The 14,392-nt window shown below is 43.0% G+C and overlaps 1 protein-coding gene across 7 annotated transcripts in view; it reads right to left on the reverse strand.

Annotated features, from left to right (window-relative positions):
* ntng1a (netrin g1a) overlaps positions 1 to 14,392 on the reverse strand; it is a 120,115-nt gene that overhangs the window by 18,719 nt on the left and 87,004 nt on the right. For all 7 annotated transcript variants that reach the window (XM_026179210.1, XM_026179211.1, XM_026179213.1 and 4 more), the window contains exon 5: positions 1,873 to 1,899. In XM_026179210.1, coding sequence (XP_026034995.1) covers positions 1,873 to 1,899 — 27 coding nt within the window. The remainder of the gene's footprint in view (positions 1 to 1,872; positions 1,900 to 14,392) is intronic.

Consider the following 14,392-nt stretch of genomic DNA (forward strand, 5'->3'; position numbering starts at 1 on the left):
TGTTATGGGGAATATTCAGGAGTGAAATGAGTGGTGACGGATTTTAATCAATGCCATACTTATAATGAAATGCAATCTTGCAGAGCCAGAATTGTTTTTTAAAATATTAATTTCACTTTAATGGTCTGCATTAGGCAATTCTGCCTGGCTTAATAAACTTGAAATAGAATTGAGGAAAGTCAATAAGGAATTCAATTACCTTCAAAAAACAACATAAAAAGTGCAGGGCTTTGTTTTTTCTCCCCCAAACAGTAGCTTTGTTTCCAATCCTTAAAAAAACAAACCTCAAGGACATCATAACCTTTTCCCCCCTTAGCCTGTTCTTACTTTATTAATAATGCGACTTAACGTTGGTTTGTGTTTGCGCTGAAAATGGCCTCATCCTCTTCAGTGTGCTTAAAAAATAAGACAGTCAGCATGTTTCATTTTTTTGTGTTTTGTTGGTTCTGTGGAAGGCTGCTGCAACAAGACAGCCACTCGTGAGAAATCTAAATCCCCGTGGGCCAATCTGGATGAGAAACGAAGACTTTGGTTTGTCAGAGTGTCCTTTCTACATCGCCCATCCTCCCTCCCCAAAACACACACACGTACACACACACGCACTTATCAGCATGCACACCCGCCCTGTAAAGGATTTGAGGACAGCCGTTGGACATGGTCTGGCCTGGCATTTTGGAAGGGACGGAGAGGATGGATGTGCAGCAGTGAATATGTACGTGTACACAGCATGTATGAAGAGCATGCCCACACACACTAAGCACTAATAATGCCGTGCATGAAGACGAAGCACAATTCGGAGGCAAGCAGTGGAAGACTGTAGTTGGGTTAGGGGGGGGGTGAAATTGGTCGTCTTGGCCACATGTCCATTTCTGACTCATGACGTCATAGCATCAGACTTTATAACAAGTGTTCACTTACTGAGTAAGCTACCACACTAAAGCCTGATTAATAACCACCCGGGAACAATCCCTACGTCGCTCGCAGCACGTTTTAGGAAACTTGCCCAGAAGTCGTCTTAGCCTTTAAATGATAAAAACAAGACAAGCATGCATGTGTCCTTTGGGGAACCTTGGGTTGGCTTGAGCACACAATTGGATATTAAATGAAAACAATTTACTACTGAGCTTAAAAAGAGCTCACAAATAATTGGAAATATTGAAAAATGCTGTTGATCTTAATTTAACAGGTAACTTCATCAGGAGGAAGCAATTTATTAATCGATCCACTGCCCCGGGAATAGAGGATACTCATGAAGAACAGGGCGATGGGGAAAAAAAAGAAAAAAGATTAAGGCGAACTGAGCCAGGCTGTGAATGCACTTTGACTTGTTCAATACAGTCCTATGTTTCCTGCATCACACAGCCTTCCAGGCAGCGGTAACTTGAGACATGGCACCTCTCTTCCTCCTCCTCCTCCTCCTGAGGGGCTACTGTTTGACGAAGATAATACCAGCCGAGGCGCTTGCGGCTTATATTAAAATGACCTCCTGTGACATTACACTGTCAGAGAGGTCTTGGCACTTTAATAAAGTCTAGATGCCATTTATTTATAATGCATGGGAGAGAAGGAGGGGGGAAAAAAAACAAATGACATTTGCCATGCAGAGCCAGGCAAGTATTATCTGGTCGAGTTGAATCAGGATAAAGTAAATTAATATGCCCACATTATGACAATATAGCCCCCAGCTATGGCTTATCCCTCCCCCTAACCAAAAAAAAAAGGTTAGTCGACAATTGCTGAGTGATTTTTCATAAGATTGGAATCAGAAATGAACACCTGGCAATGGGTTTAGGGGTGTACGGTGAAGAGTGGGACAGTAGGCAAAGCAAAGCATCAAGCAGTCATATTGTTTACTTGTAACTGTTTACTTACTAACTGGACCAATGTTACTAGGAATACCTGCAAGAGAGGAAGAGAAAACAACAATGAATATTAAGGCACATAACACAGACATTAGAAAAAGTTACTTTTGCCATCCGTCCTCACGGGGGACTGACTTCCAGCAGCAACATCCGTGATTCATGCTGCTGAACTCTACCCCTGAAACCACGACATCTAAAGCAATGCCAGCAGTGTGCACCGTGATTTAACGGCATTGCCCGTACCCGTTTATCCTTACGTCTGCTTGGTGTCTCGTGGTTTTCCTCTGTTATTTGTCTTTTGATGTCTTCTGCTGTTGGCAGTGTCAGATAAGGTCACTGCTGCCCTCTCCCACAGCTAAAGGTGCACACCCCTAAATGTCACAAAAATCACTGGAAAACTCATGTCAGGCTCATGACAGTCATGGGATACTTTTGTGATTAGTGAACAGTGCCTGTTTTCATGAGAATTAAGTTGTCAGCACGTATTCCAACACACGCAAATATCAAATGGCATCAACTCAGTCTCTGACACCAAAGGAGGACATATCTTATCCTGTTGCCTAACCGCCCATCCCTCCGCCGAGCAATCTCTTGAGCCAGGCGGCCGCTGAGCAGATAATACAGTCTGTCTCATGCCCACGGTGACCAGATCTCTCCCACACCAGGACACTGGCTGGCTGTGGATCTGAGCACGCTAAGACGTTCACAGGCTTCTTCCGCCGAACCAGCCGCTATCATCTTGGTTTGGGTTTTAATTAGGACCTCAGGACCGAGTGACGCACATTTGTGGCCGCATCAGACAGCACGAAGCAAAGATGATGTCAGACAAAGTGCCGAGGACTCTGCCACGTTTCTCAGTTTGCATCGGTATTCCTCAAAGGCACGTGAATGCACCGGCTGTGTATTTTTGGTCAGCGTTTGTCTTCAGAGGAATTTGCTCTCAACTCTACTTTTTCTAATCATCCCTTTAAGGCGAGGCCCTCCCTCCCATTCGCTCTACCCCCTGCCCTCATTAAGGCAGTCTACCCACCAAAACAAACAACCTGCTCGCCATGAAAAGAGAAGCATGCTGTGCAAGAGTACCCATACTTCTTCTAAACAGTAGAAACAGAAATGAAATAAGAAGAGATCTCACTCTCCCTCCAGCTCACATCTCTCCTATCATTCGCTCGCTATCACACCTGCTGCTGAAGAAGCTGAGAAGGCACATGTGCAGGATTTTTGGTGGGGTCTTTCATCTAATGGAGCCGTCACGAAATATCTCCAAGTACTCAGGGGAAACGAGGGTTTCCCGAGTGTGTGTGTTTGTGTTCGTGCACTTTGATCAAACTGCTGTCATTCAATCACTCTTCCTCTGATCTCTGCCTGCCGGTTGTATTTAGGAGCCAAAGCTATGACCTGCTTGATAACCGTGAAGTACAAAAGTCTATGCTGACACATGGAGACAGAGTGTAATGGGTGTCAGACCTCAAGGGGGTGGACAGATGCTAACCCTGAGACAGGAAGGATGAGGCAGAAACCATCAGGATCCCAGTCATTTTCATTGTCACACTCGGATTTGGGAAGTTGGGCTGGATATAATCATTTGCAAATGAAAGCTGCCACCTCACAAAACACAGTGCAACAGAAAAAAATAGTTTTTTTTTGTTTTTGTTTTTGTTTTTCCTAAATAGAGGCCAACAAGTTTGAAAAAATTGTTGGGAGACGGGCATGCCAGAGGCAGTGTTTCATTAGTCTTCTTTTCACACAGGTCCTGGTTGATCGCTAATCAAAGCCACAGAGAGCAACAGATATGCTGCACATATGTTCATGTTAAATACCTAATGTGCAGTGCATGAACAGAGAGCATCACAATGAAGTTATCATATTTTTTTGTACATAGAGATATCCATTAAAATCCACTGCCCCTGTGAAATAAATGTGCATGTAATGAAACCGGATATTCACGAAGAATTTTAGGTCCTTAACTGAACTGTAAAAAAAAAAAAAAAGGGGGGGGGGGGGGGCTGGTTAAGTAGCTGACAGAGCAATAATACACAAACGTTATCTGCATCTAGTGTGAAAGATTAGCAGGGGGACCCACTATGTTTAATGGAAAAGGATATAAATAAAGAAGCAGAGCTGGTGTGTGTGTGTGTGTGTGTGTGTGTGTGTGTGTGTGTGTGTGTGTGTGTGTGTGTGTGTGTGTGTGTGTGTGTGTGTGAGAGAGAGATCACTAGGTCTTGTTATTACTGTACAGACTTTCATTAGAGTGCACCACAGAAAGTTTACAATTTAAGTAGAGATATTCTTCATAACAGAGAAAATATTCACTATGAGCTCCACTGTACCAGCTACACAAATGCCAAACAGATCACAGTGGTCTAAAAGCCATGTGTTCATTATGCAGCGTGGTCTGTCCTCCACCCATCCTCAGGTTAAATGTATCTATAAAAACTGTATAAATCATGTTTCGTACAAAGACGTGGTTCACAGTGATCACTCATTTGACAAATTACACTTTGCCACTTCACTGGGCTCAAGGCCATAGAACTTTTTCTCTCAGGTCATAATCTCAGACACCAGTGGCCCGTCATTACAACTATTCAGTGCTTTAGGCACAGCCTGTGGGGTCCTAGCAGATCCATGGATCTGAAGTCAGGTCACTGAAATGATTTTTAACCGCCATCGTTTCCAATTCCCCTTCACCTGCCCGGCCTCGCCATTATGGGCCACTGGCTCCAATCTAATTTTGTCTTATCGCACAGGAAGAGCATTAGGAGCCGCATTTGTTGACTCCATTGATTTTTATGTGTTGCGCAGAGATCGCAGTTCTGAGCTGCTAGGCTGGTGAACATGATCTCCTCGGGCCGTGTGATTCACCGCACATTTGGGGTCAGCACATATGACGCATGTGCAGATCGGTGCATTACAATACAGTGCAGGCCGACTCATGTGGGGCATCAACCGATTTGCAACAAATCTCACTTCACAGTGTGGTTAGAAGTCTCATTGCTTGATGTTTACTCTATCGGATGGTTTCCAGCTATGCTGTCAAGCATCCAAGATCTCACTAATGGATTATCAGAAACCCATAATAAAATGTTCTCCCATGGATATTCAGCCTTTAAATCTTTGGCATGCATTCTGTTGCATCACTGAACTGGCTCGTCTGTCATTTATTCAGTGTGTCTGCACATGTGCAGAAAGGGCACTCATCTTAGGAAAATTTCTGCATGCTTTCTAGATTTTACTGTCAAGAGCGTTCGTTAGCATGGGGCTCAGCTGGTGTGTGCTTGTGCGTGTATGACCGTGCGTGTCGCTGTGTTGTTTCTGTCTGTATCACTTCTGTTCTGACCTTCAATGTGTCTCACCTGTTTGCTTTGGCAATACCTGGACTTCCCTGGAAAGGCGCTTATCAGCTGAATTTCCACCGCAGGCAAAGTTGGTAATTACTTTCCGAGGCTGCCATCGTTTTATAGCAATCCATCATCATCTAGAGCTCTTTGGCTATATAGAGCTCAGTGGTGGTGACAGGCATTGCTAACTGGTTAGCAGCGGAAAGACTGCCAAAACACAAGCATACAGCATGCAAGCTGATTGAATTCTTCAGGAGCAAAATTACGTCTTGCTCGGCTTCCCTGCTACGTCTTAAAGCCTTGAAGTCCCCAAGAGCCAAGATGGACAAAGCACAGTTAAGATTTCAGGGATGGAACGAGGTGTGCATCAGTGGCAGCACGAAAAGTGAGAAGGAGGGGGGGAAATCTGGAGATGGAAGAAACAAATATTTGAAAGAAAGATTACCGTCACAGCTGCACAGAGCCGAGATGTGGAAAAGACAGAGTAAACAAGCTTGGTCTCTGGGGTGGTTGGGGGTGTTGTGGGGGAGAAAAAGAAAGAGAGGGAGAAAGACAGAGTGAGCATGAAACAAAAGAAAGAGATGGAGCGAGCACAGGCAGAGGCAAGAAGAAGAAGGAGGAGAGAAAAAGGTAGCGGGGAAGATGGGCAGCAGGAGAAGCAGAATGACAGGATGCAAAACAACAGCCAATAAGTTTTATAGAGAACAAAGAAGGAGAATGGGGGTAAAATGAAAATTCAAATGAGTGGGTGTTATACATGAGAGCAAAGCTCCTGAATGAATGTGTGTAGATGCATAAACATATGACACTAATTGAAATCACAGTAGAGCTCAGAGATGATGAAAAACCCACATTTAAAACATTTATTGGACCTCACTTAAATTCAAAAGGAAATGACAGACCTTCCTTTTTATCGAGCCACGAAGCTAAACAAAAGAAGAAAACACTAAGCGCTAATTTTCTTTAAATGATATCTTTAACCAATGTACTGTGTGGATTGGTTAGTAAAGCACAGTCTTACTACTGCAGTTGGTAAAACATCACACAGGATTCATTTTAATGCTTTTTGCAAAAGAACCATTTTTTAAGACGGGTGTTTATATCTGCCCAAATCTGCCCAAGTACAGTAATTGTAAGAAAGAGTGAGCTTTATTCCACGGTGGCACCATCAGTTCCTGAGGGATTTGGTCTTGCTGCTGAAACACATAAATCTCACAAAAGGAGGAAGATCGATCAGGCAACCTAAATATGTGTGTGCGCGTGTGTGTGTTTGTTCACATTCCTATGATCAGCTCCCTCAAGTTGGCACTCATTATAGAAAAACCACACAAGGAAAAAATTAACATGCTATGTGTAAGTCCAATGAAATAATACTTGATATTGTCATTGCCGGCTCCAGATATCACAGCGCTTCTCATCATGCTAATGTGGAACGTGGGAGAGGCAAGGTGTTCTGCGTGAGTGGGATGCTGAGGGTTGGGGGTGGATCTTCTCTTCCAGCTGGGGGTGGGGAATGAATCCTGCTGGAGAAATCCACTGCATGTTCGCGCCTTTCACTGCTTTGATCAAAGGGGATCCATAAACTCCGAGGCTGGCTTTAGCTAAATCTGAACAAGTGCCTCTTAATCCTTCTCTGATAAGCCAATCTATTCATTTTATCAAGATGCAGAATGAACAAATCGGGACTTAATTAATCTGAACGTTAGGCGTCGTTGGATGAAAATGACATTCTCTGAGTGCAAGGAAGTTGCAAAAGTTTAAAAGAAAAGAAGAAAAACTATATCATTTCCTCCTTAATACGGCCATTAAAATGTCTAGACACTCGCACCAAAGACTTTCAATTAGCAGTGTCAGTCAAACACATCACACGATGAAAAACCTGCACGCCGGCCCCTCGATAAACCAAAGCATACATGTGTGCCGTGCAACAGTGTGATCGTCATAAAAAGGTAATAGCTACAGGTGACTGGTAGGATATGTTATTATGGCTGCCATAACAGCTATCATCAAACTCAATGACTGAACTTTTACAAGGCTGTCACAGTGCAGCAGAGCCATGCTCCCCTCATAACTTCACTGCTTACATCCCCGTGCTGACACTGGTCACAACCTTCAAAAGCCTTTCTCTTTCCTGTCCCACCAGCTTGTCTTTCACTGGTGATGTTCATCGTTTCTTCCATCTGCATTCGATGAAGACAGAATACACCTATACATGCATGAGTGCATATACTGTAAGGAGATATGAAAGCAATTTGAAATGGATTTGAAGGCAGTGTGAGTAGTGACGCACAAGTACAAAGCTGGTCTTATTTTAAATCTTAAGGAAATTCATATTTGTTTGTGCGACTTCACAGACTACCCGCTTCCTATTGTTCTACTTCCCCATGCTGTCTGCAACAGCTCATTCACTGCTGAACATGTAGCAGCTAAGGATGTATGCTTTTATTTTTAAAAGTGGTTTAGTAATATCCTAAAACAGGTCAGCACTGCAGCCTATCCCAGCTCGTATGTTGTTTCTCTCCAAGTTAAAACTGAGATTAAAACATCTCTTTTTCCAAGCGTGACCTGACCAAGAGAGCAGAAAATATTTTTTTACAGATACAGACACAAACAATATAAGGAGACAAATACAAAACTCACAGCTGCCAGAACTTCCTTCCTGTTAAAAGGGAGTTTTTCCTTCCCACATTCACCATGTGCTTGCTCATAGAGGGTCGTGTTACTGTTGGGGCTTTAACTTAGAATAGAAAATTTGGCGCTATATAAATAAAAATGAATTGAACTGATTTGGAGTATAAATGAGTGTTTAGGTGTTAGTTTAGCTACTGAGAAGAAAATATTGATCACTAAACATATTAACTCAGTTTCTCTTAACTTTCTTTTCACACATGCACAGCTTTGTTTTAATCTAACAACATATATGGATATGTGAGCTTCATGTTAGTTACTTTTAAAAAGTCAGGTCAACAAGCAGTCTTACTAGGTTGGACCTACAGCATGCAGAGTGCACCCAGCCCCATTAGGGTAGACAGAAGGTGACTACTGCACATTTCTCTCATGTGTCTTTGTGAGTTGCTTAGCTCACCGAAAGGGACGGATGTACTGAAGAAATTGCTCAATTATGCATTTTTGCAAATGAGATCGCTCCTTCTCTCCCACTTTGTGCCTATGTGTGATGGGTGGGGGCAGCTGTCTTTCTCACCGTGCAGCACACTTGCACACAGAGAAGCCGTGCTCTTAGCGACATCGGTAGAGTGAACTAAATGTTCAAAAGTGCGATTACACTTCGCTAAAGCTGACGTGCAAGAAGTGCTTTACACATATGGTAAAAGTCACATGTGCACCATGGATCTCTCCATCACTGCTGTGGGTGCGTCTGAATGAAGTGCTGAGGAGCATTAACTGAAAAGTGAGTTACATCAGAATAACAGACTGCTGCCACTTTAACAGACTGATGAAGTCAGGAATGTTACCTACAGATGACCCTGAAACCCTGAAAGTATTTTTTAAACAGAGCAAGGCATTTTCAACATAGAAGTTCTAAACATGCCAATTTCCTTTAGAGATCATAAATCATATCATAAAATTCGCACACAATAACAGAATAATAAAAAAAATTGACCAGGTTCGATGTTATTAGCCTACTGAAAACAGATCTTTTTGTAGACCGATAGCACAAACCAGTGCTGTGAAAACATGTGTTTTAACTTTGTAATGCTTGAAGCTGGTAAAACTGAGGGTTATCTTCCCATTTACATACAGTACAAAAACTTAAGCAGGGGTTTGAGCTGACACTGTCACTGAGAAAGCATTATGCCAATAACTAAAGTTGGGAATTGTAGTCTCATAGAAGACAGTCACTGGGACCCTGCACGGGAATGAACTGCGAGGTTGCAGACCAAGAAAAACTTCACCTCTGCAGAAAAGTTGCCTTCAAGCCAGACTCAAGCAAGCTAATGACAACCTGCAGACAGATTATGCATACTGAGATGAAACCGTTTGGAGAAAGAAGGGAGAGGCATACAACCCAAAGAACAACATACCCACAGTGAAGCATGGTGGTGGGAGTATTTTGCTGTGGGGATGCTTCAGTATATCTGGAACTGGGAATCATCAAGACCGAAGAAATTACAAAAAAGAATATGTGAAGATTTTGAAAGGAAACCTCAAGCACTCAACAGCAAAATGGTTCTGTCTCATCACTTCCAATGCGACAGCGACCCAAAACATAGATCGGTCCTGGCAAAGTACTACCTTCAGAAGACCAAAGCAAACATTATTGACTGGCCTCCCAAAACCCTGACTTGAATCACAATGAAAATCTTTGGGGTGAACTGTAGGCCAAGATCCAAGCCAGAAGACCATCAAATCTGAGGGAGATTAAGAGATTTGCCAGAGAAGAAAGGGCTGAGGTTGCTCAGGAGACGTGTGTGAGACTTACCGAAGTCTGCAACAATGACTGCAGGCTGCTATCCAGCAAACAGGATACACAGTTTACTATTAACATCAGGGAGGCTAATAATTCTATCCATCTGTATTCCATGTGTGAAAAGAAGTTATCAGGTTTATGTGTTTCTTTCAAAAAAAATTCGAAAAACTTGTATTTTTGACTTCTCAAGTTTATCTTAGATGCATGTACTTTCTCACTGTTTCCCAATATTGTACATACTCTGTATCATACGTTCTCTAAATCAAGAGATCCAGTCTGTAAAGTGACAACAAAATGTGAAGTTTTGAAGAAGATGATGCTTCATGAGCATAGAACCATATCACCCCATGAGAGCACTTCGCTCTCACATGCACTAAAGCATATAGTTAGGGCTGGATCAGGTGACCCTGAATCCTCCCTTAGTTATGCTGCAATAGGTGTAGGCTGCTGGGCGATTGCCATGATGCATTGAGTTTTTCCTTTTCAGTCACCTTTCTCACTCACTATGTGTTAATAGACCTCTGCACTGAATCACACGCTCTCTTCCACAGCATGTGTTTATCCTGTCTTCCTTCTCAAACCCCAGCCAGTCTTGGCAGATGGCCCCGTCCCTTCCTGATCCTGGTTCTGCCGGAGGTTTCTTCCTGTTTAAAGAGAGCTTTTCCTTCCCACTGTTGCCAAAGTGCTTCCTCATAGGGGGGTCATGTGATTGTTGGGTTTTTCTCTGTATGTATTATTGTAGGCTCTACCTTACAATATAAAGCGCTCTGAGGCAACTGTTGTTGTGATTTGGCGCTGTATCATTTTTTTTTATTGAACCGAATTGAAATTGAATGAATGGATCTTTGCATACTGACATCATACACATGCAGTACTTGAACTAACTCATTTCTTTAGCACACAAACTGCACAGAGAAACATGGGTTCTCTAAATCAAGTCATCCATTTGAAGTGCATACACAGATTCTGGGTTTAATATAACACAGAGGATATATTTTTACAATCTGAATTCAACTTTTCAGAGGCCACCAGTTTTCTGCCCCCTCCACCGCCAGCTTCTATTTCCCTCAGTGTCCTCAGCCCTACAGTGAAATGAACTGCCATGGTTAATTCTCCAACTGATCTCTCTCCTTCTGTCTCCACAGAGGAAGGAAGCAAGAATGAGTGAGGATGAGAGAAGCATGGGTGGGGTGGCTGGGTGGGTGGGTGTGTGTGAGGGGCTGAGGGGGTGAGAGACGCAGATGAAAAGAGCGAGAAAGACAGAGCCACCCCAGAAGGCTGAGTTAGCTGTGACAGAGAGCGATGCCCACTTCCCCTCCTTCTATCCTTGCCATTCCTTTTTTCATCACTTTCTAAATCCCGCTCTTCTTCTGCGCTCTCAACACAGAGCCATTGTAAGACGACATATCAACGACCCCCCAACCCCACCACCCACACACACACTGCACCCCTTCCCACACCCAGACTCCACACCCTCTCTGAATGATGATTCATCGAGCTCCTTATCGCATCAGACTACTTGATGGGCATAGTAAAAAGAAATTAAATCTTAATTAAATTTTCATCTTTGACAAATTTGTCTCTGCAGAGCTGCCATATGCTCGCTGGGTTTGGGGGAAAACATTGAGAGGGAAGGAGACTTTTGGAATTGGTGTTGAATGGGCTTGAAAATTACAAAACAGCACAAGGTGCATTTTTCTGTCAGCCTTGAGCATTTTCTTTTCTATTCAGGAGGGATAACCTTGCATTCCTATAGATTTTTCACAGCGTTATTACATTATGGATTTTTCTTCCTCCAAGACAAAGTATAATAACGCACTTTATACTCGGACTGTTTTTCATCACTTGCAGGGCAAAGGGAGCATGTGTGCGTGAGTGTGTCCTTGTGTAGTTATGAATGTGTGTATGTTTGTGTGCATGCAGGCCTGGATGATCACCTGTGTGTGTGTGAGTGTCACCTTTTTTAATAATGTGCTGTCAATCTGGGCTCTGGGAATGGGCATTTCACTAACCCTCCCTAAGTCTCATAACGTGGATCCTCTGGGAGGTAGAATAAGTCATCAGTGGCCGGCGGCCGGGAGCCCTCGAGCGCCGCAGAGAAAGGCAGAAATCACAGCGGATGCAATAAGGAGACAGGGTGGAATAAAAGTTGGGCTTTCATATTAATGCCACGGCACTCAAAGTTATAGCCCTGCTGCTCATCACTCTTTCTGGAAATGATGTAAGGGAGTAGTAGTGGCTGCTCTGGAGCCTGTGTTCACGAGGGGCAGTTGATACTCACTGTTTTTGTGCTAATTGTTTTGTTAAATACACTCACAGATCCATCGCCTATTTACACACTGAAGTCTGCTAACAGCAGAAAGTCTAAAGGTGAGACGCAGTACCCGGATCATCTCCCAGCCCCTCATTTCAATGACACTAAACTGCTGTATGAACAGAGTACTTCCCATATTGTGTGTGTACCCCAGGAAGAACACACATTCCTGCCTTTCAGTTTAGGAACAAAATAAACAGCGAGCAGTAAAAGTCTGGGGGGAAAGAGGCCATGAAATGATAATATATTCCATATTTCTCAAGCTCATAGACTGCTGTATTTCTCCTTCTTGGCAAGGGAAGTTTTACTGTAAATTCCAATATTACAAACAGTTGCCTTCATGCAGTTGTATACTTCTTTCCCTGAGGTTTGCTCAGGGCTGCAAGTGAGATTCAACAAACTTTCTTAAACTCACATTTTTAAAATCAATTAATTATGATTAATGTGATGAAGGTGATGATGATCATTTGGCTGCTGGGGGGCAGCGGGAGCAAGCTGAGAACAAAGCATTTTCATTTCATCACCTTACACAGCAAGGAGAGCTTTCAAATGAAGTCATGACTCTGGCCACCTGGTGAACCCAGGACTCATTTTCACTCCTCATTGTTATTTTGTTCCCTTGTCTGCACTGTGGTTTGTTACCAACTGCCGAGGTTTGATGTCAGTTCACTAGTTGAACTCTCTCTGCTTGGTTCATCCACAAAACTGCATTTGAAAAGCAAAACAAAAAGTATTCAAAAGTGTAAAACAAAGAATTCCTTGTTGTCCTTGCATTAAGTCAGATATAAAACATGGGTCCACACCAGCAAATGTTCTTCAGGCTCTGTGAGAAGAAGATGTGATGTGACGTCATGCCAACGCATTAGACAAAAGGAGGTTGGCCCACTTACTTCAGCTCGAGCAGGAGTAATTGCCTCTGTTCTACATTAGCATCGCAGCTGCAGCTTAACAACATTATTTATTAACTGTAATCTGTGTTGTTTATTAGTGGAAAGCTCGAGCCCACTTCAAAATATAACAATATGAGATTATGCAGTCTGGATGCACAATTTCCCCATTGGCGACATTTGTTAGCATTCTACTTTTTAATTGTGACATTCCTTTGTGTTTCCGAAAACACCTCGGGATCAAAAGTAGAGAAGCCTTCTGCTAAATGCGCATTTCAAAATCGCAGAGAGCCGCCCCAACCTTCGTCCCCCTGACCAACGCCTCCAGCGCTTCCGGTGGATAGCGAGGTTTTCCCAACCCGTTTGAGAGTCACAGTCTCTCCAGCGTATCCTCAGTCTGCTCAAAACATCTCACCTTTGAGACGCCCAGGAGGCATCCCTAGCGAGACGCATTAAAAGTAGCCAGTGGCTACCCCATTGGCTACTTTTAATGCAGAGCAGCAGCGGCTTTACTCTGAGCTCCCCATGAATGACTAAGCTCCTCATCCAATCTCCAAAAATTCCTACCTTACAATGGTGAAGAGGTCTGTATGCCTGAGTGATCCCAGGAGCTGTGCTGTCAGGTCCAACTGGGCCCTACAGTCCTGGTTAAAGGGCCAAACTAATGCGGTCCTACTGACCACTATGAACTCCTTGCATCTTTTGAGCAGGACTGAACAACACAATGCAGCCAAGATGTAATTTTTCAAAAGCATGAAAAAGTAAAGGAGCACACGTGTGTGTTGGTTTGTATTTAGCCTAACGTTACATAACTTTGTAAGCAGCCTGTTCTATTGCAACTTCTCGAAATTCCTGTTTAGTAGAAATAAAAGTTTATAACTAATAAAGTTGTAATGCAGTTTAGAATTTTAAGCAAAATAATCATGTGGTTGCTGAACCTCCCACAGGTTTATATAATCAAGAAAAATCAATTTTGCCTGAAGGATGGAAAGAAGTATGAAAAAGGGCACACACTGTTAACGGGAAAACTACAGGCCCGTAAGTCTGACATCTACAGAGGCGATGCAAAACCTCATCAGTACCTTTATTGTTGACAATGCGCCACGTAGAATTTCATCAGCGAGCAGGTGCATTTAGTTTCTTAGGTACACCTGTTTACCTGACAGTAAATCTCTAATTAGCCAATCACATGGTAGCGATTGAGTGCAAGCAGACATGGTCAAATATCAAACTGAGCGTTGGGAATATTGAAGAAAGGTGATTTAAGTGTCTCTGAAAGTGACAGGTTTTTTACTTACCGCCCTGGGCTGGTTGCTAGTTTAGTTTCGTTCTTAAATTAAAGCAAAAAAAGTGATAGAAAACGAGTTTACACAAGAGCTACTAAACTAATCCAAGTGTCAAAGGGCTGTCACCTGTGGACAGGTTAAGAAAGGTTCACAGATACCAGATGATACCACAGTTAAACCTGTGATCCTCTTTTGGAACAACATAGAAGATTTAACATCCTTTAAATAAATTCCACTAATGTTGTCCAGTAGTACTTAATAATATGGCCCACGACT

Source organism: Astatotilapia calliptera, chromosome 9 (genome assembly GCF_900246225.1).
Source record: "Astatotilapia calliptera chromosome 9, fAstCal1.2, whole genome shotgun sequence".
NCBI classification, from domain to species: Eukaryota; Metazoa; Chordata; class Actinopteri; order Cichliformes; family Cichlidae; genus Astatotilapia; species Astatotilapia calliptera.